Genomic DNA, 25,321 nt, shown 5'->3' with positions numbered 1-25,321 from the left:
AGAGCATGGTGCTCCTGAGAAACTCTCCACTCGATCTCATGATTAGCTAGTCTCCAAGCTTGTCCCTCTAGCCCTGGTCATTGTCCTAACTGGAGGCTGGTATCCAATCATCCTTTTAACCATCCATTTTAAATACCTACTAATCATGTCAAACAAGCAAGTCTTCATTAGAATTCTTGATTTCCTCTCCCAGTCCTGCTCCAGTTCTAGGCTTCTTGATTAGAGTTAATGACACTAGTGTTCCAGCAGATGTTCAGCCTGAGAATTTAAGGATCACATGCCTCCTCTCTTCTCTCCTGACTTCACGTGCACAAGTGTTATACTGCTACCTTCAACCTACATCCCAATTATCCTTAATCTGACCACGTCCCATGATGTTCACTGCTTCCACCTGATCTTAGTACGTTCTCTTCAAGAAATGATTTTTTTAAGACTGCTTCCTAGGTTCCTTGTGAGAAAATTACTTCCTTTATCGCCTGTCCTCTATTACGACAGCCAAATAGAATGTTTTACACCATATATCAGATTTCCCTCCCCCTTCCTCATTCTCCCTTTCTCTCTCACAAACACACATGCATGCATTAATACACACACTCATTTCTGACACTGTAGATAGTTTTTCATTCTAAGTAGAATAAAAATCCCAATCCATCACTACTCATCCCAACTGACACCCGCTACATGCCCTTCTTCATGTCCCTCAAGCTTACAAAACTTGCTCCAGGCTATAATTAATTACACATTTACTCTTATCTTTGCCTAGAAAGCGCATGCTCTGATTTGTTCATGTCTGGTTGTGTCACCTTATTCATCTCACAGACTAAATGCCACTCCTGGAGAACATTTCCTGTTCACCTGAGCTCCAATACAGATTACAATAAATCACAGGAAATGAGGAGAATAGAATGGAAGAAAGAGGAAGGTAAAAAGGGCAGATGAAGAGACTAAGAGGTCAGGAGAAGGAAAGTGAGTTAGTTCTGAAGTGCTAGGTTCAATCCATCATGCTACATGCCACAGCGGGTGAAGAGTGCTGGGCCACAGGCACTTTCCACCTCTCCCTTATTACAAGCTCCCTGAGCACTTTTCTGGGCGCTGCACTGATTTACCTTCAGCTGTTCCACGATGAGAGAATGGCAGAGCAGCCTACCAGACTCAAAATCCTCACAAACAGTTATTTATAATAAAGAACAGAGACTAGTAGGAGAGGATCTCAAATTTCAATTTAAGTATATTAAAAAATAAGAAGTAGTGAGAGAAAGAAAAAAAAATGAGAATAGTCAAAACGTCAAACCCACAGAAGTATGGCATGTGAGCAAATCACGCCCTGGTGAAGAACAGAAAGCCCTCTGTGAAAAGCCTTCTGCCACCTCACCGTCCACAGGGCACCATGCGCTTCCCTCATCATTGCTTGGTCAAACACATCTCAATAAAGAAATTCAGTAAACCTTGATTTGTAGGAATGAAATGAAGCAGTCTCCCATTTAACATTGTGACATATGTATCCACCTGGGTTTTTCAAATGGTCCTAATTTTGGTCTATGAACACACCAGGAAATGTTCTCTTTAAAAACATCATTTAATTTTGCACTCCTAAGCCATGAATTCTACCTTTGAATAAAGCGTCCTTTATTAACTGAGACATCAAATAAACCTTGTGGGCCATTTCACCAACGTCAGGCTAAGTCATCTTGGACCTATTTTAAGATTTTATTTCAGCCCCACAAGGTCTGCGACACAATCCAATTCTCTCTTGCTGGGTTGCTGGGTGGAACTATGTTAACATGCTTTCCTGCCTTTCTCTTAAGCTTCTTATGCGTCTCCTCACTGCAAAACAACTAAAAGAGAGGTAAATGAATCTTTGATGCGTATATGGAAGGATAAAAGAATGGGTGGGAGGATGAATGGGCAAATTCTTTATCATCCTAAGTAAAAAAATAATTGCTTTAGAAATTGGAAAATTAAAACCTAAATCTTTAAAAGCCTTAAAGGTCATGAAATCAAACCTTTTCATTTTGCAAATGAAAGGTCATATGACATTGTTGTAATCACACAGTTAGCAATCACACTCCAGAGCCAGGACTCATTAAACCTACGTCATTCACAATATCACTGTCACCTGCAAATATCTATGTAATAAATAAGGGTATTATAAGTGTGCAGAGAGATTAATACATTGTTGTTGTTGTTATGTGCCATCGAGTCGCTTGAAACTCATAGCGACCCTACGTACAAGAGCTCTAAATGCTCTTCTATCCTGTGCCAACCTAACCATCTCAAATGCACTTATTCCCACTGCTCCAGTCACAGAATCGATCCATCTCGCCAAAGGTCTTCCACTCCTTCGCCACCCCTCCACTCTGCCAGGCATGATGTCCCTCTCTAAGGACCAGGCCCTCCTTTGATGTCCCTCTCCAAGGACCAGTCCCTCCTTGCAACATGTCCAAAGCATGTCAGATGAAGCTTCAGAATCCTTGACTCCAGGGAACACTCTGGCTTCACCCTCTCCAGGACAAACCTGTTTGTTTTCCTAGCAGTCCCTGGTATATTCAACACTCTTCTCCAGCACCACAGCTCAAAGGCATCAATCCTCTTTCTATCAATCCTATTCACTGTCCAACTCTCTGATAAATTATTTATTAATAAATTAATAAATAGCAATGGGTCAAGCCATCTGACATTCAGAAGACCCTTCTAAGTTTCTGCTGGGTCTCGGGCTCAACATTTGCAGTCCATCATTGCAGCAAAAGATGCAAATGTTGGTAGCATTTACTGTAATCTTCAATAAATAAGTACAGACATTATTATATGCCCGCTGACTTCCAAAATACAGGCAACTGGTGTTCAACCATGAAAATAATGAGCACAGAAATAGAAAGAATATCCGATTCGAAGGAAAATACAAACTTAGGCAGGCCAGCGTCTACCATTTATAACCTGGGTCACCTCTGGGGACTTCAATTTCTTAACTATAAACAAAAGCTACACTGCCTTTGTCGTTTCCCACACAAACAAGTGTTACGAAACAACCATAGAGAATTTACAGGAAAGGTCTTTAAAAAACCGTAAAAACGAAAGCCATTATTTGTATCATTAAATTAATATGGAGGTAGAAAAGTAGTAGGTTCAGAAACATTTATTTTCCTAAATCACAGTTTAGTTAGTAAATATTGGACTTACGTTTGAAGGCAGGATACATGGGAACCATATTGGTTACAAGGAATGCATCATATTTAGCTTCAGGTGAAGAGCTCAGATCTAAACAGTTAGAAGACAAATAAAGCTTGTCACTTACCAAAACCTACATGAATAAGCAAGTATCCATCTACAATGAGCCAGAGATAATGGAGAAAATGCATCAACTATTTCATACTCTCTTTTCTTCAGGACCTTTTACTTCACCTTCCCACCAAACCTTTCTCCTTCACTAAAAAACTCTCTCTCTCTCTTAATGTTTTCAATATTATTTTCTTCTTTTCTAGTTCCTGGGTCTCTTAATTATGAAGTAAAAACATCCTTTGACGCCAATAGAGAAATTTAGGCCTTTAAAAAAGTTATCTATGTAATGAGAGGTAACTAAAGGGCTATTCTAGAAAGATCACTTCCTAGTATTATATAGAAGACGAATGCCTTAATGATTTCCTATTTAATTTTCTCTAATTCTTCTATAAGTGAAGATAACAAAACAAAACTCTACACATTGGAGGAATGGAAATTCTGAAAGCTCACCAATCACAGTGAGTTCTAGAAAGGCCACATGTGTCTAGCTCTACAATCTTTTAAATGTCCCTCTTATCTTGAGTGAAACTTGAACCACGGAAACCTCAAGCTGAATACTTCAAACCAAAACCAAACACCAGTTACCATCAAGTTGATTCTAACTCGTGGAGACCCAACTGTTCCATGGGGGTGGGGGGAGTGCTTTTTGGCTTGACTGTAATCCTTGTAGGGACATGTTGGGAAAGGTGAGAGATGAGAAGAAGAGAGGAAGACCCTAACACAGCGACCCTAACGACGGGTTCAAGCAGATCAGAGATGGTGCAGGGTAGGGCAAGATTCAGGTCTGTTGTTCAGATCCAGGCTGGGAGTCCCAGTGGACTTGATGGCACTTAACAACAACAACAACAGCAGGTGGCACCGATGGTTAAGCACCTGACTACTATCTTAAAAGTTCATCATTTGACTTTGTCCAGAGGCACCTCAGAAAACAGTGCTGGCAATCTACTTCCAAAAGCTCACAGCCTTGGAAATCTTCTCTGCAGGGTGACTCTGCACACACCGGTGGCATTCCCATGAGTTAGAAACAACCTGGCAACTAATAACAGTCTTTGCAGAAGGAGTCTGCCAGGCCTGTCTCTCCCACAGCTGCTGGGTGGATCTGAATCAACAGGTAAGCAGTTAATGCTACCACCATGCAATGCCTGGACCCACTCATACTTCAAATCCACAAAACCACACCCCTCTGGAATCTCCAGACACTACACTCTATTGGAACTTACAAGGTGGGAAGATGAAGCCATATGACATCTGTTTATCAGTTTTGTAGGCCAAACAACTCTGACTGAAGCTCTGAGAAATGCGGACATCAGGCCAGACGCAGTTGGTCAGATGCTCAGGGATGACAGACACCTCCGCCTGCAAGGACAGGTACAGGCATTTAGTGGTGGTGGCTGAAGGGTAGCGCCAAGACATCATGAGAGCATCGATATCTTGTTGCTGTTTTCATAGTCAAAGGCAAAGACACTTGTACTTTTTGCTATATAGGTCAGGTGCTGATTCCTTTAAGAAGTCCTTAATTTTTAAAACAGTAAACCAGTAATGTTCAAAAGCTGATTTCTTTCTTCAGCAGAAGATTTTTATCAAAGTCTTAAATACAATAGCACACAAAGCAGAAAATAGAGACTCAAATGTTGAGATGATAAAAGGAATTCCATGACACAGTTTGAAAATAACAATCTTAAGAAATATAAATACATGAGCTATCTTAAAGAAAATACACTCTGGTAAACCTTTTACCAGTAACCCTTCTATTTTTTTTTTTTACTCTAATGGTTTTACACTATCTTTGTCCTTATGAGGCTGAGTTAGTTCACTCAGCATAATGCTCTCCAGCCTCTCCCCACATTATACAGTATTTTTCCAAATCATTGTTCCTGAGTGCTGCACAGTATTCCCCTGTGCGGATGTGTTACGATTTCTCAAAGTCCAAAGGGGGAAGGGGAGGGTGGTGAGGGGATGAGGGTGTACAGAGGGGCAAATCTCGAGGTCACAGAGTTTGACAGGTAGAGCAAGGGGATGAGTGAATTAGGAAAGATCCATCCAGTGGGGACCTGAAAAGGTGGGGTAATGATGAGCATGGATCAATGGCTATTTATTTTATAAAACACAACATATGGAAATGATAATGTGAAACAGTGTGAGTGGAGGAATCCATGAAACACAATGTATACAAATGAAAGACAATGTATATGACTTTTGCATGGAAACCAATATAAAATTTTTTAAAATTATTCTGTAGTAGGAGAGAAGGGGAAACAAGGAAAGTATACACACCTAAGAGCATGAACATATGGACATGCACATGCTGGAAACTGGCCAGCAACTGTGTTTGGGGGCAAAGTATTCTTTACTTTGGTCTCAGAAAGTAAAAATATGCCCACATTTCTCAGTAAGTAAGTAAAGATTCTCTACATAATGGAAGGACCAGTTCTTGGAGAGGGCCATCATGTTGGGAAGGGTGGAGGGATGGAGAAAGAGAGGGAGACCCTTGATGAGATGCATTGATACAGTGACTGGGGTAATGAGGGTGGGTGTGTCAGAGACAGTGAAGTTGGCACAAGTTAGAGCAGGGTTTGGGGCTGTTGTACATAGGGGTCCCTATGTTGTATGTAGGGGTACATAGGAGTTGTAGGCAGCTCAATGGCACTTAACAACAAACAACGAACTAGTCATCTTCACCAAAATATGAAACCCTAATATAAACCCTCTATTAAAAAAAAAAATCAAACAAATCTTGGGAGTTTACTTATTAGATAGTGACTTAAACAGAGTGAAAAAAAAATAAAATAAACTGACCCTCTTCTGCCTTCAGTATTTGATATTTGACCATGTACTTATCAAACCCCTATACACTCATTGCTGCCAAGTCAAAACCAGCACACAGCTGGGTTCGGGTGGGTTCCAAGGCTGTGACTTTCATGGGAGGAGACTTCCTGTCTTCCTCCTTTGGAGCTTCTGGTGGATTCGAACTGCAAGAGTTAACAACAGCACACCTTCCCCTGGACTGTGACACCAGAACCCCCTAAAGTCTCGACGCAATATGTCCCTGAACATTTCCTCTGTCAGCAAACAAGACAATCTTTCAGAAGCCAAAACGTTCATATGCAAGGAATTATTGCGTGGCCTCAAGGAATATAAAACAGTGAGGAAAAGAAAATCCCATTTTCCCAGTGACCTGTTTGGAAACAGTGTACGATGTCCACAGAGGCATGAGGAGCGTCTCACTGTATCCGCTTTCAAAGTCAGTATGATACAAGATTGAATATCGAGTCCGATAAAGCACCGCAGGCCGACCATAGAGAAGGTGTCGCTCTAGGAAAGAGAAGATAAACTGTATTAAACGTGTATTAACCTTTGCATTGAATGCTACAGTACTATTAGGAGAGAATCAAGGGGTCCAACATGTGCTTGCTTACTTATTAATAATGCAGCGCCTTCTCTTTAATTTAATCAAGTTAGTTTTCCTAACCTTTTCTTGGTTTATCTGATCACCTAAGCATGGGTCAAGATTTTGGAGCTGGTAACATACATATTTCCATTGAAGGTTTTTTGGGTGTTTTTTTAAAAGTCATAATAAATTTAAAGTCTGTAGACAGGAAAGAAATACAGTTGTTGGGTTTTTTTTTGTTTGTTTGTGTTTTTTTTTTCAGCCAAATGAAAAGCCACGCTGACTGAAATGGTATAGAATTCATCCATTTGACCCCTGGAGAGGTTTATCAAATGAACCAATGATTTAATTAAGAGGAAGGCTCTCTTTAGTCTTTATTTGCAAATTGCAACTTAAATGTGCATTATTTGAGCATAAAAACTGAGTAGAAATGAGCATTATCAGTAAGCACCTTGGTCCCGTGGAGGAAAACTCTCTGGATAAGAATTTAAAGGAACATGTATAGATAAAATAAGAGGGTGTTTAAAAGGGTCCTTCAGATACACAAGGGGAAAGGTCATCAGATATCAATGAGCTCGTTTAAGACTCCATATTGCAAATTCAAACTGGCTAGGGAAAGTTGCGTCTTAGGGAAAAATAGTCTGAGATATCACTCTCAAGAGAGGTGACTTTAGGACACAGAGCTTAACTCTACCCCCAAAATAAATCACTTGCATCTCTCTGCCCATTTTGAATAAGTTAAAATCAGAACTGCCACAGATTCTTGGAAATTGGGGTCCTAAAAACCAAAATATTTAGAGATTAGGGTTTAGGCAATTCATAAGGATTCTCTAAGTGATAATGACTATTACTATTATTTCCAAAAGAAATAATAGTCGAAATCTAGTAGAAATAAAGACAAAGGCGGTTGGGAGAATCACTTATTAAATTATATATACATGTTGCTTTAATTAAAGTGTTACCAATCTCTGCATGTAACAGGAAAAACCCTTTGTAAGACAGTTTGGAGACTCGCCCAAGTAGAACTGATGATTTGAGGCAAAGCAGCCCACACTGCTTGAGCACAAGCCTGTTCTGGGAGTTCTGGCTTCTTCAGCATCGCAATAAATGTAGAAGCCTTGGTAAGCCTGCCAAATTCAGGGACCCACCCCTAAGATTTAGAACCTAATGTGATTACGTTACAAACATGATGAACAAATAAAAAGCCTGCAAATCATAACAGCAGTACTTGGGGGCACTTCACCACCCCAGACTTCTCCTTCAAAACTCAAACCAAACCTTTTCTAGGCTCAAAATTTCCATTAACGTTTTCCTTGTTTTCATTTTTGTTGCCTCTGAATTTTCTGGTTTCGGCTGGAAGCAAAAGTATCAAAATTCTTTTGAGAAGCTCTTCTCTTCAAATCATTTAACTTTGATTACTTACCAAACATATTCCTCCACATGCAAATGCAAACCTAGCATCCAATCTATTCCACTGAGGGGACAACAAAATGGCAGCCCTTGATTTCTGAAAATACCCCTTCTGATAACAGTCACCATTGTCTTAGCCCACTTACAGTGTCCACCGACCCTGGATCTTCCTTCAGTCCTCCTCGTTCCTTAGACTCCTTCAGCAAAATATCTCTCAAGGCTCCTCAGTGTCTAAGAAAGCCTGAAGGTCTCTGGCAACATTTTGCTCAAAATGTTCTTAACACCTCTAAACTGTTGTACATGTTGTTCTGTTTCTCTCTACCAGGAATTGTCTTTCCAGAAACCCTACCATCTATCTCTTTTCTAATTCATTCATTCATTCATGTTACATCCTCCTCATTAAATACTGAGAATATCCTTTCTACGTTACAGAATGATGACACTGTTCAAAGATGATTAAGATAAAGCTCTTACACACAAACAACCTACTGTTCAAAGAAGCAAACATAACATAAATTATCAAAATGTAACATGTGTGTCCAATACCAGAGATATTTACAAAGTTATATGAGAAAGCAGAGGATAATAAATACTGTTGATGGAGATGAGGTGGAATCAGTAGGGTCTTTATAGAGCATAAAGCCAACGTAAACCTACATCCTGGTTTATGCCTGTTGACCTCGTATAACTGTTAACATTTCCTACTTTCACCCTCAGATATGAACCTTATGAACTTTGTATGTAAACCAGTATAAAATAATTTTTTTATAAAAAAGGGGGGAAGAAAGTGGATGATAAATGATGTCATGCAGTTCAGCTCATCCTGGAGGAATTAGGAGGAAAGAGAGAACAAAGGGAGAAGAAATATTTTAAGATTCACTTTCTCTTGAAAGATTTCCTCAGTTGCACTTTTCTATCTCTGCTCAAAGTCTTGTCTTGCATCTAGACGATGTCCGTTTTCCTTGGGAACTTGGGCTTTGTAGGTCCCAATCTATTGTTACAACTGTCATTTAGGCACACAGCTGGAGCACTAATCATTTCTGTGTCTTAAATGTCACTGGGCATAAATGGCGAAGGGGCAGGGATGTAGTGGTGTTTTACAGCCACTGGAATCCCACCAAGGTCCTCTACTGACCCAAAGAAGCTACTTGAGTCTCTCAAAGCATAATGGGGTTTTTTTTCTATTATGAAAGAGGTAAAACAGATAATCTTTTCATTAAAAAGGAGAACTTCAAGATCTACATTTGACTTTTGAGTTGATCAGAGTATCAAAGACCAGGTTTCCCAAAGTCTGACTCATCTACTTGTGACATCTCTGGCAAGCCACCCGTCTGCATCTCTGCTTAGCAAAGAGTCCCCACATCAGCATCCAGCAATCCTAGATTTTGCACGTGTGGTCTTTGCTCTCAAGACTACACATGCTGGAGACCTGCCTGTGAGTTTCTGATCTGAAATATGTTCCTCATGATTTCTTGACGGGAAACTCATGTTGTCTCCTGTCTTCCCAGGCTGGGTTCCTGCTCCCGTATTTCCAGACAAAGACTTCATTCCACATCCCAGTTCCCTGTTTACAACAGTGTCTCTGGCATTTTTTTTTTTTTTTTGCACACCAAGGTTCTCCTCCAGATCCCACACTTGGGAAAATACTGCAAAGCAAATCTTTTTAAGTGGTATGGTATTCTTTTTTTAGGCTTCCAAAACTTAGTCAACCAGAATTGAGTTTGTATTTCTTTTCCCTCCTCAGCTTCCGGATTCATATTCCCACAGAATAACTGGCGGAGTGAAGAGCCACATGAAAATCTCCCCAGTTTTAATGTCTTTTTAGTGCTCACTGCCACAATAATACTCTTAGATTTTACCACAAAATCTCTCCCCATGTCCTTTCCTTTTCTTGCATCCTTTCTCTGACTTTTGCTTTGCAAGTACCTATCATTCACTGTTATTCCAACCTCCTCTGGGAGTGGATATCCCTACCTATACCCTAGTCTTTCAACTCTCAAACCTTAAAACACTGTGCTGATTCCATCACTGCCTGTATCCCTCAGTAGAACAATAACTTGGTAAGTCAGGAACTATATATGTCTAGTTCTTCATGGTATCTCCTCCACTGATCACAAGTATCTAGCATCTTATAAGCACTCAGTAAATATTTGTTGGATCAAGAAATTTTTTTTTAAAAAAATCAATCTTTAGGACTCATAAGACTTGAATGTATCTAATTTCTTTTGCCAGTATAACCCTAAGAGCTATACTGGGTAGACATCACTATCATTTCCACTCAAGTGGGTGAAGATGGAGTTTTATGATTTGAACTTGATTATTCAGCCACATAATAGCATCCAAAATCTACCTCCACCCTCCTAGGCCACCACACTTCTCTTTAAGCTTTTGGCCAGTCTCTAGTTAGAGGCTAACTTTTGGGTGATACTAACAGGAAGCATGTTAGAATGAAGATCCCTGGGCATGAGCTCTTTCCAAATAATGTCTGCTGAGAAGCTAAAGAGAAGATGCGTTCATATCAAGACATCTAGTACTTCAGAAAAATCTTTCAAATCCCAACATGATTAAAGATTCTCTCCTTGTATGGTTTCTTTACCAAAAATCCTAGAAGAAAAAGAATTTTAAAAGGAAAGTATGTGTGCTTTTGAGTCCTACAGTGTAAGAGTTAATAATTACCTCATTTCCCCCCTAATTCTATAACTCATGCTCCCAATTCTCTTGTACTACTTGATTATTTGGATGGGTAGCCCAAAGCTTAGTTTTGACTCATGGTATCTCGGAGTTAATGGTGTTTGCTCTACATCAATATCAGCAAAGAATGTCTGTTTTGTTGTTGTTAGTTGTTATTGAGTCAAATAAGGCTCATAGTGACCCTATGAACAACAGATCTGAATTCTGTCTTATCCTCATCATCTCTGACACACTTAAGCCCGTTGCTGCAGTCACTATGTCAGTCCATCTAATGGAAAGTCTTCCTCTCTTTCACTGACCCTTCACCTTTCCAAGTAGGATATCCCTTTCCAAGGAATAGCCTTCCCTAGAAATATGCCCATAGTATGTGAGAGGGTCAAGGACTGCAGCCTTCAGTATGGACTGAGGCTCAATGTCAAGAAGACAAAGATTCTCACCACTGGACCAATTGGTAGTATCAGGATGGATGGCGAAGAGATTGACATTGTTCACAGCTTCAGTTTGCTCAGCTCCACGGTCAACACTCTTGGCACCAGGCACCAGGAAATCAAAAAACATATTGCGATGGGAAAGTCTGCTGTTAGGGACCTCTCTAAAGTACTCAAGAGCAACAGTGTCTCTCTGGAGACTAAGGTGCGCCTGATACAGGCCATGGTCTTTGCAATCACTTGTTATGCATCAAAGAGTTGGACAATGACTAGGGAGGATAAAAGGAGAATTGATGCCTTTGAGCTGTGGTGCTGGAGAAGAGCATTGAATGTACCATGGACTGCCAAGAAAAGAAACAGATTCATCCTGGAGAGGGTTCAACCAGGCTACTCCTTGGAGGGAAGGATTCTGGGGCTTCATCTGACATACTCTGGACATGTTGTAAGGAGAGACAGGTCCTTGGAGAGGGACATCATGCTTGGTAGGGTGGAGGGAGAGCGCAGGAGGGGAAGGCCCTATATGAGGTGGATTGATTCAGCGACTGGGGTAATCGGGATGGGTGTGTCAGAGGCAATGAGATTGGCACAGGATAGAGCAAGGTTTAGGTCTGTTGTACATACGGTTGCTATGAGTCACAAATGCCTCGACGGCACATAGCAATAACAACAACATGTGAGACCAAGGTTAACATCCTTGAATCTAAAATTTTATTTCTTTACTCATCAAATGCAAGCAAAATTCTACTATAAATTACGTACAATTGTACTAGGTATTGATTTCTTTCAAGTTTTACCCAAAACACAAATAGATAGGTACCTCTCCTCCTTTTCTGGGGTACAATTATCATCTCCTTTGAAATTTTTTTTTAAAGTGAAAAACATATCAGGGTTGAAAAAAATATCCTGATGGAATCTGTCTCTTCCCATATTCAAGACCTTGCATTAAAGGTAACAGAAACTCCTGGTGTTGAAGTAATTTCTCTATTCAAACTTCATTCTCATTGTGTGTCAGGAAGAACCAAACTTACTTAGGTTTAAAATTATTTAACTCAGTTTTCCACAAATATAATAGTTTAACCTATGAAGACATAAAGCAATTTTATGACCATATAAATCAAGAAAAAAACAGAAGTAAAAATAAATGGGGTTAATCTTGTAATGATAATTACAGCTTGCTACCCTGTTAGATTACCTGTTTTTGAGACATTTTCAATTTAGCAATTTCTTCATTCATTCATTCATTCATTCAAGTCTCAAAAGAATGAGTGTACACTGAACAGTAACTTTCCCAAGAAATTAGGTGCCTGTGCTCCAAAATAAAATCACACAGTTGCATCTAGAATTCACCACATGACTCAAAATATTAAGACTTCCGTAAGCAGTTTGGGTCACCATTTATGAATATTACATTTTGCCTTTCTTCATGTTGGAAAACTTGATTCTTTAACAGTTTAAACATTTACAGCAAAATACTGCCCAATATTAATTGATTATATTCACTACCTCAAATGTTCCTTTTGTTGTTTCCTCACATGGATTGTACAGTGTTTACATATCTGTTTTGCGAAGCTGCAGGGGTGATTTCACACAGTATATGGTACTAAAACTGCCACATATGGATGTTGTTGTAAGAGGGATGTGCAGAGCACATGGCTTACGGGGGGGGGGGGGTCAGCTACCTACATCTGTTTAGAAAAAAAAACCTTAACAGTAATAAAAGTAATATGAGATTGGATTTGGCTAGAACCTTAGGTTCAAAGTGCTTTAAAAGCCTTGATGTATAGTCAAAAGTACCCAGAAAGGAAGTCATTATCCTGGAAATAGCATGCACACCCACCCACACGGTCACGCATCCACCAGGTTCCACTCCAGTAGAGCAGACCCTGACTATCTGGAAGACTGAATGGATGAGCCAGGAAGTACCAGAAAGTCCCTTCAAGAACTTGAACAAAGATAACTTTGCAGCTAAAGAAATGACTTGAGATGGTGCTCTTAAGGAGATAAACCTCAAGAGACAGCACTGGTATAGCTGTCAATAGAGGTCTCTTCCAAAGACCCAGAAGAGACAGAGAGTTCAAGTGAGAGAGAGATGACAGGGAGGATTATGTATCCTAGAATCAAAACAAGGATGTCCTTTGCACATAGTGTGGCAACGATGATAGAATTAATTTTATTTCACATTGTTGTTAGATGCCGTTGAGTCAAGTGTAACCATATGAACATCAGATCTGAACCCTGTGCTATCCTGTGTCATCCTCAACATCTCTGACACACATGAACTCACCGCTGCTCTTACTGTGTCAACCCATCTCATTAAACTTACTATTCTAGCAAGCCGCAAGCAGGTCTTCCCGACTATTTTATGTCACCATTTTGAAGTCACATGTGGGCTACTTATCAGTGGGGCTTTTGTCTCAGAGAAACCAGTGATGAGCTCAGAACAGGTGTCCCGCAAGGGCTTGTTGAATGAACCCACAGTATTTAATTTCCTTGATGGTTCATAAACTTCAAGCTTCAGTGACAGAAAATCTTCTTGAAACAGACACTTGACATTCAACTCTGATAAAAGTGCCACAGGAGGTGGGGTTGTGTAGGGAGAAAAGTGCAACAATGAATGACTGGAAACCCTAAATCTCTGTAAATTTTCATTAAAATTAATTTTTTAAAAAGTGTCACAGGGATGAACTAGATCTTCCTTGAAGCCCGTGGGTGCATAACTCTGAGCAAGGAGCCCTTTCAAGTGTAGAGATTTGAGCTTACCATTTATACTGAGTTGTGGGACTGATTTTGTTACATGAGCCCTCTGCCACTAACAAAGTAAATGCAGGACTTTTCTTTTTCCCAGACAGAAATGTTTTCCTACAGTAAAGAATTATTATCGTGAATCAACAAAAGCATGAGAGTCCCTCGAATGTCGTTATAACAAATTACTCCATTAGTGATGTCTGGAAGTAGCACTTGGATATTTGAAAACTTTAAAATCACCAAGTGCCTCGGCTCCAGACTCCAGCAACTGTCCAAGTTCTCTAATCACAGTAACACTAGAGTCCATTAAAGGTTAGATGTCACACATTTTAAGTCTCTCGTAGAGTTTGTGAAGGACTTGGGTACCTTCTCGCCAATTAAGTCCTATCTTCAAAGCTGTGTTCATCCAATTATCTGCCTAAGAGTTTGTGTGTTCTATGATCAAAGGAGAAAAAGAGAGGGGGGTGACACAAAAGAGGAACAGGGGAAGCAGATGAAGATCTTTGTAAAGAAGGAGAAGAAGTCAAGTAAATAAAATCTTACACTGGTTTCCCCAGTGTACTTAATCTGATTGGAAACAGCACACACACTAAATAAAACCATGTGTAAACTAATAGCTCAAGTGATTCTTTTAGGATAATTTGGCCGTGTCATCCTTTATTATACTGCTGGGGCTGGTATGTTTTTAATATACTCTCAGTCATTCACTGAATGACGGCATATAACTGAGCGATATTTTCTTCTGCTCTACAGAAAATCACCATGAGCTGGAGATAATGCAATGGCAACTAAAAGCAATCCTCCTGCTTTCTCATCTATTCTAGTGACCTATATAAAGGGGTTTTTTTCCTCCTCTTCTATTTTCTTCTAAGAGTCTAGCATTCCAAAATTAGAAGAGACTGTGTGGTACATTGTATAACTGTTCTTTTTTATTCATTGTCCTCCAGTAAAGGATTATATACTACCACCCACTCTGTGTGGTAACATAAAGGACAATGTCCCTGTGGGCAGATTCTACTTTCCCACACCACAGGCACCCTGTACTTGGCTTTGACCAGTGATTTGTGAACAGAAGTGGCATATGTCTCATAAAAGCAGAAGTACTGGGACCCTGTGTCGACCATTCCTTCCTCCTCTGCCTTGACAAGGGCATGTCCCAGACGCCTTCAGTGTAGAATGCAGGAAGACGATGCATGGAGCCAAGTTGCACACGGCCTTCAGTGAGCATCCTGAAATGAAGACTAGGACCCACTTTTCTTCCTTCAAAGCAATAAGACTTGAAGGCTGATTTTTGCCCCAGAATAAGCTTATAAAAATTGACTAGTAAACACTTGTTATCACTGTACATAATATTAATGGAGAAAGAGTTAGGGTCCAGGGAATGCTGTATGGGATTTGTATCTCCTTTCATTCTGTGAATCCCTTCGCACCACAACATACACCTTTCCTTTCCAGATGGGTAGACAGCAGTAAGGGTACCAGCTGCTACTATTTATTATTGCAACGACAATTCTCACCTCCACTTTAGAATTCATTAGATACATAATGACACTATTTTGTTGGAAATTAAAAACTAGAAGGGGGACACTAATGGAAATGTACTAACGATTACACTTTTGGTAGCTGGCCTCCCATGAACTCAGACTCAGAATAAATCAGTACTTTTTGTCAGATAAATATAAACACTACCTTACAATAAAGACTGTAAATTTTAAGAATTTGTGCTTACACTATATACAAGAATTCTCTTCCATTTTTGAAAACCAAAAATAAAAACAAATCCAAAGCATAATTGATTGATTTTTTTCATCAACCTCTTACCTTCTGTAGACCCTTTTATAGTAAGGCGTTTGTTGAGTTCATCCAGTTTGCTCTTCATTTTTGAAAAGACAAGAAAAAGAAAAGAAAACCAGTCAGAAAAGGTTTTTTTTCTTTATTTTTTCTCTTTTCTTAGCATTAAAATTCAAAAGGGATGTTGACTCTATCAATTTCATAAGCCCTATAAAGGAATTTGTTTTTGTTCAAACTCATTCTAGGTTCCACTTCCTAGTAAAAAACTCTATGAGATCTCGAGTTCCCATCTTCACATGACTTTTTTCCCTTCTGTTCAAACTGTATACTAACTTGCCATGTGTATATAATGAGGATCATTTAGGGTAATAAATATAACTTAATTAGAATGGTGCCTAAGTATTTCAGATTGAGCCCAAGGTACACTAAGGCGATTTCCAAAGTAAATTGTTGAATCACTTTTTCCAAAGCTGAAAAGCTATGACCCAGTGATTCTGAAAAGTAAGGACTTGGCAACATCAGCCCTCAGTATAGATCCAGGAAACACTCCAGCGTATGCGTGTACAAGAAGCCATTTGCAACAAAGCCTATTGCCGCATGGTGTGTAACAGCTAGCAATTGGAAATGACCCCACGTTCTTAAGTAGGACAAAGAATAAAATCAACATGGTGTGTTTATATATTCTATATTCTGTATTCTGTATTCTATATTCTATATATTTATGCATTCAATATCAGCAACCAAATGACTAAATGAAATGTTGTTATGTGCTGTCGAGTCAAGTACAACTCATAGTGACCTCAAGCCCCCCTACAACTATCCACATTTATCAAGGTTCATAGAGTTTCCGGAGGCATGTCCTTTAGGAAGTGGACGTTTAATCTGCTTAGCTTCCTTGTTTCTAGACAGTCCATAAAAGCAGGAAAGGGTGAAGGTGAGGGCTGGGGGATGGAGGGCTGGGGAGTGGAAGGAGAGTAGAACAGGACAGAAGAACAAAGAGAATTCCTCCCACGCCCAGTGTCCCAGCTCCTAAACCTCTCTGAATCCTGGACGGAACAAATGACGAGGTAGGCAAGCAAGTAATCAGAGAACTGTTTTCCATTTCTCACAAGCTGAACAGGGAGGAATAATCACAGAACACTCATAATCAGACAACGTAGGCAAAAATAACAGGTTTAATTGCTTTAAGCTGGAAGCACATCAATTCATTGTGGTCCATACTGGTTATTTCCTGCTTATCAAAAGTGCTGAATGGCAGCTATTTAGGCCTTTGATCCACAGAAAATGCAATATGCAAATTACTGCTTAACAACTGGAGTGGTTTTGTACTCAAAAGCCAAGCCAACTGGTGCTGACTAGTATCTGTTCTCTCCCTGCCTTGTGTCAGACAGCATCACCTCTAAGGACAGCAGGAAGGAGCAACATTGTTCTCTGGCTTCCTTTTGAGTGTGGAAGATACTGGAGGAGACAGATGAGAATAGTTACTCTACAGTTTTCACCCTGCCAAGTAGCAGTGTATTAACTGCATCCACCCATTCGAGGTTCTTTGGTGGCTTGCATGGTGCTGGGATCCTGGGAGATCTGCCTCCAGTATTTCAAACACTAGCAGCCTCACTCTTAGTGAAGAGGTTTCAGTGAAGTTCCCAAACTCAGATAGATCAGAAAGAAGGACATGGCGATCTTCTTCCTTAAAAATATTGGCCAATGAAAACCTCATGGATAGCAGAAGAACATTTCCTTACGTAGTATGACCTGTGAGAGAGAAGCTGCCTCCTCAAAGTAGGGCCGAATTGAGTGCTATCGAGTCAAACTTTCAGGTTCTTCATTCGCTAATATGGCACAACTCAAAGTGAGAAGAAATTAGCTATAACCATTCATTAATAACCAGAACAGGAAATGAAGGAAGTGTGAATACATGAGAACAGGAAGTGGTAAAAAATTAAATGGCAGATCAATACTTTAAGTACGGTGAGCTGAACTGCACTGGTATCAACCATTTTTAATTAAGCAGTACTTTGAGCTGTGGCGCGGAGAAGAGTATTGAGTGTCCCATGGATTGCCAAGAAAACAAATAGATTCATCCTAGAGAGGCTTAAACCAGGCTGCTCCTTGGAGGCAAGGATTCTGGGGCTTCGTCTAACATACTTTGGACATGTTGTAAGGAGAGACAGGTCCTTGGAGAGGGACATCATGCTTGGGGAAGGGCAGGATACTTGCTTAAATAGAGGGTCAGCAAACAGGAAGAAGAACAAGGAGATGGTTTGACACTGCAGCTAACAATGGACTCGAGCATAGTAAAAATCCTGGGGATGTCACAGAACCAAGCAGTATTTCATTCTGTTGTAAGTAAGATGTACAAAGTTGAAAGCAACTCAATGGCACTTAACAACTACATACCTGCAGACCTCCATCAAATAGCACCATTCCTGCATACAGCTCTCTTTTCTAATTCTGATAACTGCTCCCCTTCCCCTCAGGCCAAGGAGTGGTAGACTGCTAGCCCTAAGGTGACCACACCAAAAACTTTCTTCTCCATGGGCCATCTGCTTGATATCAGAAGCCTGACTGCTAAGCATGTCATCTATTATTGAAAATAAAAAAAAGTCTTCAAGAATCCTGACATCATACATCAGACCTTTTGCCCTTCATTTTCTAAACCTGTGCTGGCCAATAGGGTAATCATGAGTCAGAAGTGGTTACATTTAGATTAATACAGTGTTGTTGTTGCTAAGTGCCGTTGAGTTGTAAGCAACTCATAGCAACCCTGTGAATGAAAGTCCTCAACGCTTGTGTGACTTTCATCCTTGCTCCCCATTCATAGGGTTTCCAGAGGCAAGCTATTTACGGAAGTGGATGCCACTCCTGCTTCCAAGCTTGTTTTAATTGGGGAGCTCCACCAAACACTGTCCACCATAAGTGACCATTATCGCATTTGACACATCAGTGTCACAGTGTTCAGCTTCACAGCAACCACGAGTTTCCTCTCTGTATGGCAAGTGGACACACCAGGGCTATATGACCTAGAAGAATGTTTCACCAAATACAATTAAAAAACAGGCCTGAGGGCTGCGGATTAGTCATCCACCTTTGGCTTGGTAGCATCACTTTCTGTACACTAGGCCAACTGGTCTATCCCTGTGTAGATTAATACAATTAAATGGCATTTAAAAACTCAGTTTTTAAGTCACACTAATCACACTACAAGTGCTCACAAGTCACACATAGCTAGTGGCTATCGTTTTGCAAACACAGATCTAGACCATTTATTTCCATTATCACAGGAAGTGATGCTCTTCACTCAAAACCCTCCTCTGTGATAGACATGAACATGACCTCTACTGTCGCTCTACCTTATCATCACAGCTGCAGCCCAGGTCAAAATCAGACTGAAGATACGTAACCCCTGGGTAACTGGGCCGGGTAACCTCCTCTGGCATGGTTGGCCTGAAGGTGTTGGTACGAAGGAGATGATTCAAACTGCCATGGGTCCCGTTATTAGGAGCGGGCTTCAATCCCAGGAGATCTGGTGAACAGAAATGAAAGGGGCCAGATGTTTCTTAAACGGCTTGATGAAATATGGTGAGAATCCAAACCATTTTGCTTTCAAGGACTTAAGATCTTGGGGCACAAATCTGAAGAAACCGAACTAAGCCCTTTTTACCTCTTGATTCAGTCTAGCCTGACCATGTCTTGCTTGAGCTTCCTGAAACAGTCAAGTGCACTGCTGAATCAGAGGAAGGCACATACTCAGAAAGAAAGAAACCAGACTCAACTCAGCAACTGACTTTCACTGTGAATGATCACCTCAATATTATACCCCAAGAACCATCAGTGTCCAGATCCTACTGCTTCATCCCAAATTTTGAAATGAGACATGTAATCAATAAATAACCACAGGCCTGCCCTCTAACGCACTCCCCACAAGTGTGGGGTTAAGAGGAGGCACTGGCCCTGTGCCTTGAAACTCCACTGTGAGATGAACAGGCTGATTTCATAGCCAGTGAATGGTGCCAAGTGGCACACAGTGGCTTGCCTAAGCGGAGAGGCAGGGCAGGGGAGAGCTAGCAGCCAAGATGGGCAAAGAACCCAGGAGACCCGACTCGCAGGCTCCCCCACTAACCACCAGACTGGCACTCCCTTGCTAAATAGGAAAAGTTGTTCTCATTCACCAACTAGAAGCTCAAGGAAGCAACATAATTAGGGAGCACATAAATCGCTGGCCAGGATGCACACCGGCAAATTTCTAACTGGGCTGCAGTGCAAGAGATGGAGGTGGGGGAGAGTGCAGTGCCGAACTCCTGCTTCACCTGGTCTTTGACCAGCAGGGCCACACTGTAACCCTATGTTGGGTCAGCCACCAGCTGCCAACAGCAACACTGTGAACAGGCCATTAGTCAACTCTTGAGGAAAGACAAAGAAGCCTTAGAAGAGCATGGTGATAGGCTGTTCTTCCACCCAATGAGCAAGCTACATATTTAGAGGGGAGGAGGTGGTCCTAACACCTCATTTCTTTCTCTGACACCTAGGAAATCCACAGGCTAACTCAAGATTGTTTTATGAGTTTTGATTAAATAAGTGACTTACCACACATCACATTGTAAAGTTCAATGTTTTCAAATGGAGGCACTTTAGTCTTATACTTAAACGTTGGGCCATAACCTATAAAGACAGTCTTCCAAAGAAAAGAAAAGGAAAACATTAAACATGGTTAATGTCTCGTCCCAACCCCTCCTCTCCCCGTGCACACCAGGCAAGTTCCCACACCCCGTTCCTCCCAATGACACACTCAGTTCATGGTTCTGTGCTTATACCTGCATGCTGTTGAGCTTGTTATCAAAGCCGTGGTCTCCCTGGAGGTAACATTTTCCCGATGGTTTCTTAGAAACATCCATAGGCTTCCTGCATTGAAGCAGTCTTATCATTAGTCTGGATTTCTCACAGAACTAGCTCTGATAAAAACCAACCTCACGGCACAGAGTCTCTGAGAATTGAATTTTCAAAGTGTATTAATCTTCATTTTAATCGTATCACCCAAGTGATGGTGAAGGAGCTCCAGTGACCTAGCGGGTAGGGGGTGCCCTAATCCAAATGCAGGTGGTTCAAGTTCATCAGTTGCTACAAGGGAGAAAGATGGGAAATGTCCTCCCATGAGATTTATAGCTTCTGAAAACCCACTGCAAGGTCAACCATGACTTGGTTTTGACTGCATGCAAATGAGTAAGTTGAGTTTGAAATATGATGGGATAGCAATGCCGCTAATTTCTGAAGTTCTAGTTGCCTTTGCTCTGACAAATATACAAGGAAAAAATGAAACTTAGCAACAGAAGTCAAGGTGCCCAGCTGTACCTCACGCTTACCCTGAGCAGAAAAATCATCACAGGAAAAGTTCTGTCTGCCTATTTATTTCACAGGTTCAGAACCAATAATATTCTTGGGTTCTGGGGTCATATTTATCTGACTCCTTTAAACCCATTGCTAGGGATGGTGCCAAGTATATAGTAGCTGCTTCTTAAGTAATTTTTAACCAATGAATCAGTCTCTATCCCTGCAATGGCCATTGAGTTGACACCGACTCATAACTGAGCCTCATTGGGTTTCCAAGGCTGTAACTCAAGTGAGAGGAGACTGATCATCTTTCTCCTGATGATTCACTAGTAGATTCCAACCACCAGAGCAGTGTGATCTTTGGGTTCGCAAAGCAACTCCCTTGAGGTGAGGCCACCAGAGTAGATGATCAGTGCCTGGACATGTATTTTTTATATATAAAACTTTTTCACAGCTTCAGTTTGCTCGGCTCCACAGTCAACACTCCTGGCACCAGCAGCCAGGAAATCAAAAAACGTATTGCAGTGGGAAAGTCTGCTGTTAGGGACCCCTCTAAAGTACTCAAGAGCAACGGTGTCTCTTTGGAGACGAAGGTGTGCCTGATACAGGCCATGGTCTTTGCAATCACTTGTTATGCATCAGAAAGCTGGACAATGACTAGGGAGGACAGAAGGAGAATTGATGCCTTCGAGCTGTGATGCTGGAGAAGAGTACTGAATGCACCATGGACTGCCAAGAAAACAAACAGATTCATCCTAGAGAGGGTTAAACCAGGCTACTCCTCAGAGGCAAGGATTCTGGGGCTTTGTCTGACATACTTTGGACATGATGCAAGGAGAGACAGGTCTTTGGAGAGGGACATCATGCTTGGTAGGGTGGAGGGACAGCGCAGGAGGGGAAGACCCTCTATGAGGTGGATTGATTCAGTGACTGGGGTAATCGGGATGGGTGTGTCAGAGGCAATGCGATTGGCACAGGACAGAGCAGGGTTTAGGGCTGTTGTACACAGGGTCACTATGAGTCGCAAACGCCTCGACGGCACATAACAACAACAACATAAAGGAAAACCACGTCCTTAGAATAACCAATCGTATGAGATCAAAACAGCTGCTTTTGCCTAGGGAGAGGGCTGTCAAAGCAGGCGGAGATCAGAAAGCCGGACGGATGGAAATGGGGATCACAGGGAGGGCCTGGGAAGAGTGCTACTGCAATTTGAGGGCTGCAGTCAATGTAACGGATCTAAATGGGTCTGAATTGGTGAATGGAAAAACCAATTTCTTCTGTAGCCTTTCACTGAAATCACAGAAATAAAGTTGAAAGTTAAGTAAATCAAGGAACTACAGCTTCAAAATAGAATAGAATAAAATGCCTGCTGTTGCCGTACATGAATTTGCTCACCTGTCATCATCTTTCACGTAACTTCTACCCAAATTTTATGTTTTGTTCACATAAAACTACCAATTCTGTCCAGCATTGGGATTTTCTACCTTCCAAACGAGCTCATATATTAAAAAAACCTGAAGAGAACATTCTCAGCCAAGTTATATTGGTCACGGGCCATTCTGAAACTTTTCTCCAGTGATTCTCCATGTTATTCTAACCAATTCTGAGTTTTGGGGTTTTTTTCATTTCTCTCCATCACCCTACATACTTAACTTTTATGTATCATCCAATGCAGTTACAGGACGATATTTATACACTTGTCACAAGTGTTTTTCTAAGGCTTACATATGGATGCAAGCTCCTAATGGATCAAAATTTTCTCACTGCTTTTTCCTTGTCGCTCATTAAAATAACTAATGAGAACCCAGGCATTGGCTATTCAATTATGACTATGGGCTCATTTACAACACTTTCCTTAAAAAGAAAGTTGGATCAAGAGTGAGTGGGGAGGAACTATTACCAAATCTTCATGAAAATAAATTTTAATGATTAACTCTTAAGAGTGGTCAGAGCCTTTGGTCACATTTGATACCATATTCCAAAGGAGAAAAGAATCTCTTTGGCACTAAACACCATTGATGGCCTGATAGAATAGAACCTTTCATTACGTTTTCCCCCTTGAAATTCTTGGAGACTATTTTGGCGTTTTCAATAAGGTAAAAGATCTGAAATATTTAAGGCAAGGTAAAACACACCCACAAACCCACTGGTGAACAGACTGTTCTTAAGCAAAAGGTCTATTGATCTGCTTCCAAAGACCAGCCATTGGATGAAACCTGGTTCTACTGTGACACAGGTGGTGTTGCTACAAGTTGGAATGGATGTCATGGCAACTGATTTAAAACATGCCCACAATCATAAAAATTTTAAGTTGAACATTTCCTGAAGGCGTCTAGAAACATTTATAGGCAAGGTCTAGTGAACTGATATTAGACCAGCCTTGGGTATCAGAACAAGTTCTCAGCTACTCTTGTGACTTCATGAAGTAAGAACAGAGGGCAGGATGCAAATTCAAAAAACAAAAATGAAACACACATAGAGATGTGCTGAGATGCAACAAAGGGACAATGAAATGCACTGTCTCTCTGCTAATTGTTTCTCTAATATGCCAAACCTCTGAGAACAGATTTCTCACTGAGATTTTGTTGTTGTTCTGATTGCTAAAGACCTTCAAGCGCTCCAGTTTTTAAAGAGGCAGATGTGATGATAAGAAAGGGACAGCCAATGCCCAGGTTACCTTGCCACGTGCCATCTGCGCTCCACCAATAAATGGATGTCCTCAATTCTTCTGTTGTTGGCATAGTGCAAACGTTTGGGAAGGTGCTGTTTCAGATACGGCTTAAAGTGCTGGTCTGGTTTTTTACACTGAAATAGAAACAAGAAATGGACTTTGAAAAAGTCCTACTCATTCTCTCACCAGGTAGTTGAAAGAGATTTTTAAGCCAAACAAAAGGCTAGTTAGTGAAAAACAGGATATCTGTTATTTCTACATCAAAAATTACAAACTGCAAACAAGTAAGGTGACAAGAAGAGGAAACTGGCCTAAAACCTGGAGCAGGGAATGAGGAAACAGGACAGTGGGGCACATCTGATTCACAGAGAATAAAGATTGGTTGATTTGTGAATGACTCCTTTTCATTTCTAAAGGAAGGATCAAATCTTCTCTCAGTTCATGGCACTGCCAAGAACATGAGGGTGCATGCATCAGTCAAGAGGTCAAAAGTGTGAAAGCTCTTAGAGAGATAAGCACACCGGCTTCCAGGCAGAGGTGTTCTTCCCACCGCAGGAGAGCTGAACAAGGAAAGGGAGCAAACAGAAGTAGCACTACACGTAGAGACCTGGAGACAGGCGGCACAACTTACCGTGAGATTCGCCAGGATGGCTTTTGGGTCATCTGTCCAAAGAGAGAGGGAGAAGGGTTTCAAAAGAGATGACAAGAATTGTTGAGAATAATCACATTTTTTGGTAGCAAGACCCTCTCTGTTGGTGGTTTCTTTTGTCCTCTCCCAGAAGAGCAGTTACTTTATGTTTCATGTCAAATGGGAAGTGAAGGGACGTCAAATGCATGTGGGCTTGAACGTTTCAGAGTGGCGTGCAGCTGAGCAAGCGGACCAGCTCTGAGAGGACACGGACTGTCCAGCCGGAGCGGTCCTCCTCTTCGGGGAAGCCAGGCACTCCTTGCAGCACCCGGATCCTAACTGCAAATGAATTGTCTCTTTGTTGCCTCCAAATGGTCTCTCTAGACTTTATTTATTTACAGTTTAACCTCAGGAACTAAACTGGTCATCTGGGACACATCATGTCATTTCCCACTTCCCTGGAGATTTTTGAAGCAGGTTCTCAACTCTAAGGTGACTTTTTTCCTATCCACAGAGTTATTTAATTTTATGTTCATCTATTCCAAATGTTTTATTTCAGAGATGAGAAAGTTAAGGTCCAAGGAGCTGAGTGTTTGGGCTGGAAGCGCAAGTGTTTGGTTGTTTGTATATGATCACTCATCTACAATTGGGGTGGGGGGGTTGTTGGGTTTTTTGTTTGTTTGTTTTGGGGTTTTCAGGGTGTGTGTGTGTGTGTGTGTGTGTGTGTGTGTGTGTGTACCATAGAATTGGATCCAACTGGTATAGGAGGAGATTGCCCCTCCATCTCCAGTGGAGTATCTGGTGGATTTGAACAGTGCACCTTTGGGATTGCAGCACAGCTTCTTTCTTATCACTAGGCCACTAGAGCAGACTTACATTGTGTTTTGTACATGTACTTTGTGTTTTATACAATCACTCATATACATTATATTTTATAAAATTAATTACCATTGCTGTGTTTTGTA

General features: G+C 41.0%; 1 protein-coding gene across 3 annotated transcripts in view; it reads right to left on the bottom strand.

Moving 5' to 3' along the window:
- Nucleotides 1–25,321, bottom strand: part of ENPP2 (ectonucleotide pyrophosphatase/phosphodiesterase 2) — an 88,323-nt gene that overhangs the window by 5,558 nt on the left and 57,444 nt on the right. For 2 of the 3 annotated variants that reach the window (XM_006879320.1, XM_006879322.1), the window contains 9 exons: nt 24,360–24,391; nt 23,735–23,862; nt 20,541–20,628; nt 20,314–20,401; nt 19,069–19,252; nt 15,760–15,809; nt 6,452–6,588; nt 4,497–4,632; nt 3,178–3,255 (listed from right to left, as the gene is read on the bottom strand). In XM_006879320.1, coding sequence (XP_006879382.1) covers nt 3,178–3,255; nt 4,497–4,632; nt 6,452–6,588; nt 15,760–15,809; nt 19,069–19,252; nt 20,314–20,401; nt 20,541–20,628; nt 23,735–23,862; nt 24,360–24,391 — 921 coding nt within the window. Of the gene's footprint in view, nt 1–3,177; nt 3,256–4,496; nt 4,633–6,451; nt 6,589–7,942; nt 8,018–15,759; nt 15,810–19,068; nt 19,253–20,313; nt 20,402–20,540; nt 20,629–23,734; nt 23,863–24,359; nt 24,392–25,321 lie in introns of all 3 variants that reach the window. The other variant, XM_006879321.1, reaches the window with a different exon arrangement.

The sequence above is a fragment of the Elephantulus edwardii genome, unplaced genomic scaffold (assembly GCF_000299155.1).
Source record: "Elephantulus edwardii isolate Elephantulus edwardi_28Jun2011 unplaced genomic scaffold, EleEdw1.0 scaffold00003, whole genome shotgun sequence".
Classification (NCBI taxonomy): domain Eukaryota; kingdom Metazoa; phylum Chordata; class Mammalia; order Macroscelidea; family Macroscelididae; genus Elephantulus; species Elephantulus edwardii.
The sequence above is the reverse complement of the archived record's forward strand: the minus strand, read 5'-3'. Positions and strand labels throughout refer to the sequence as shown.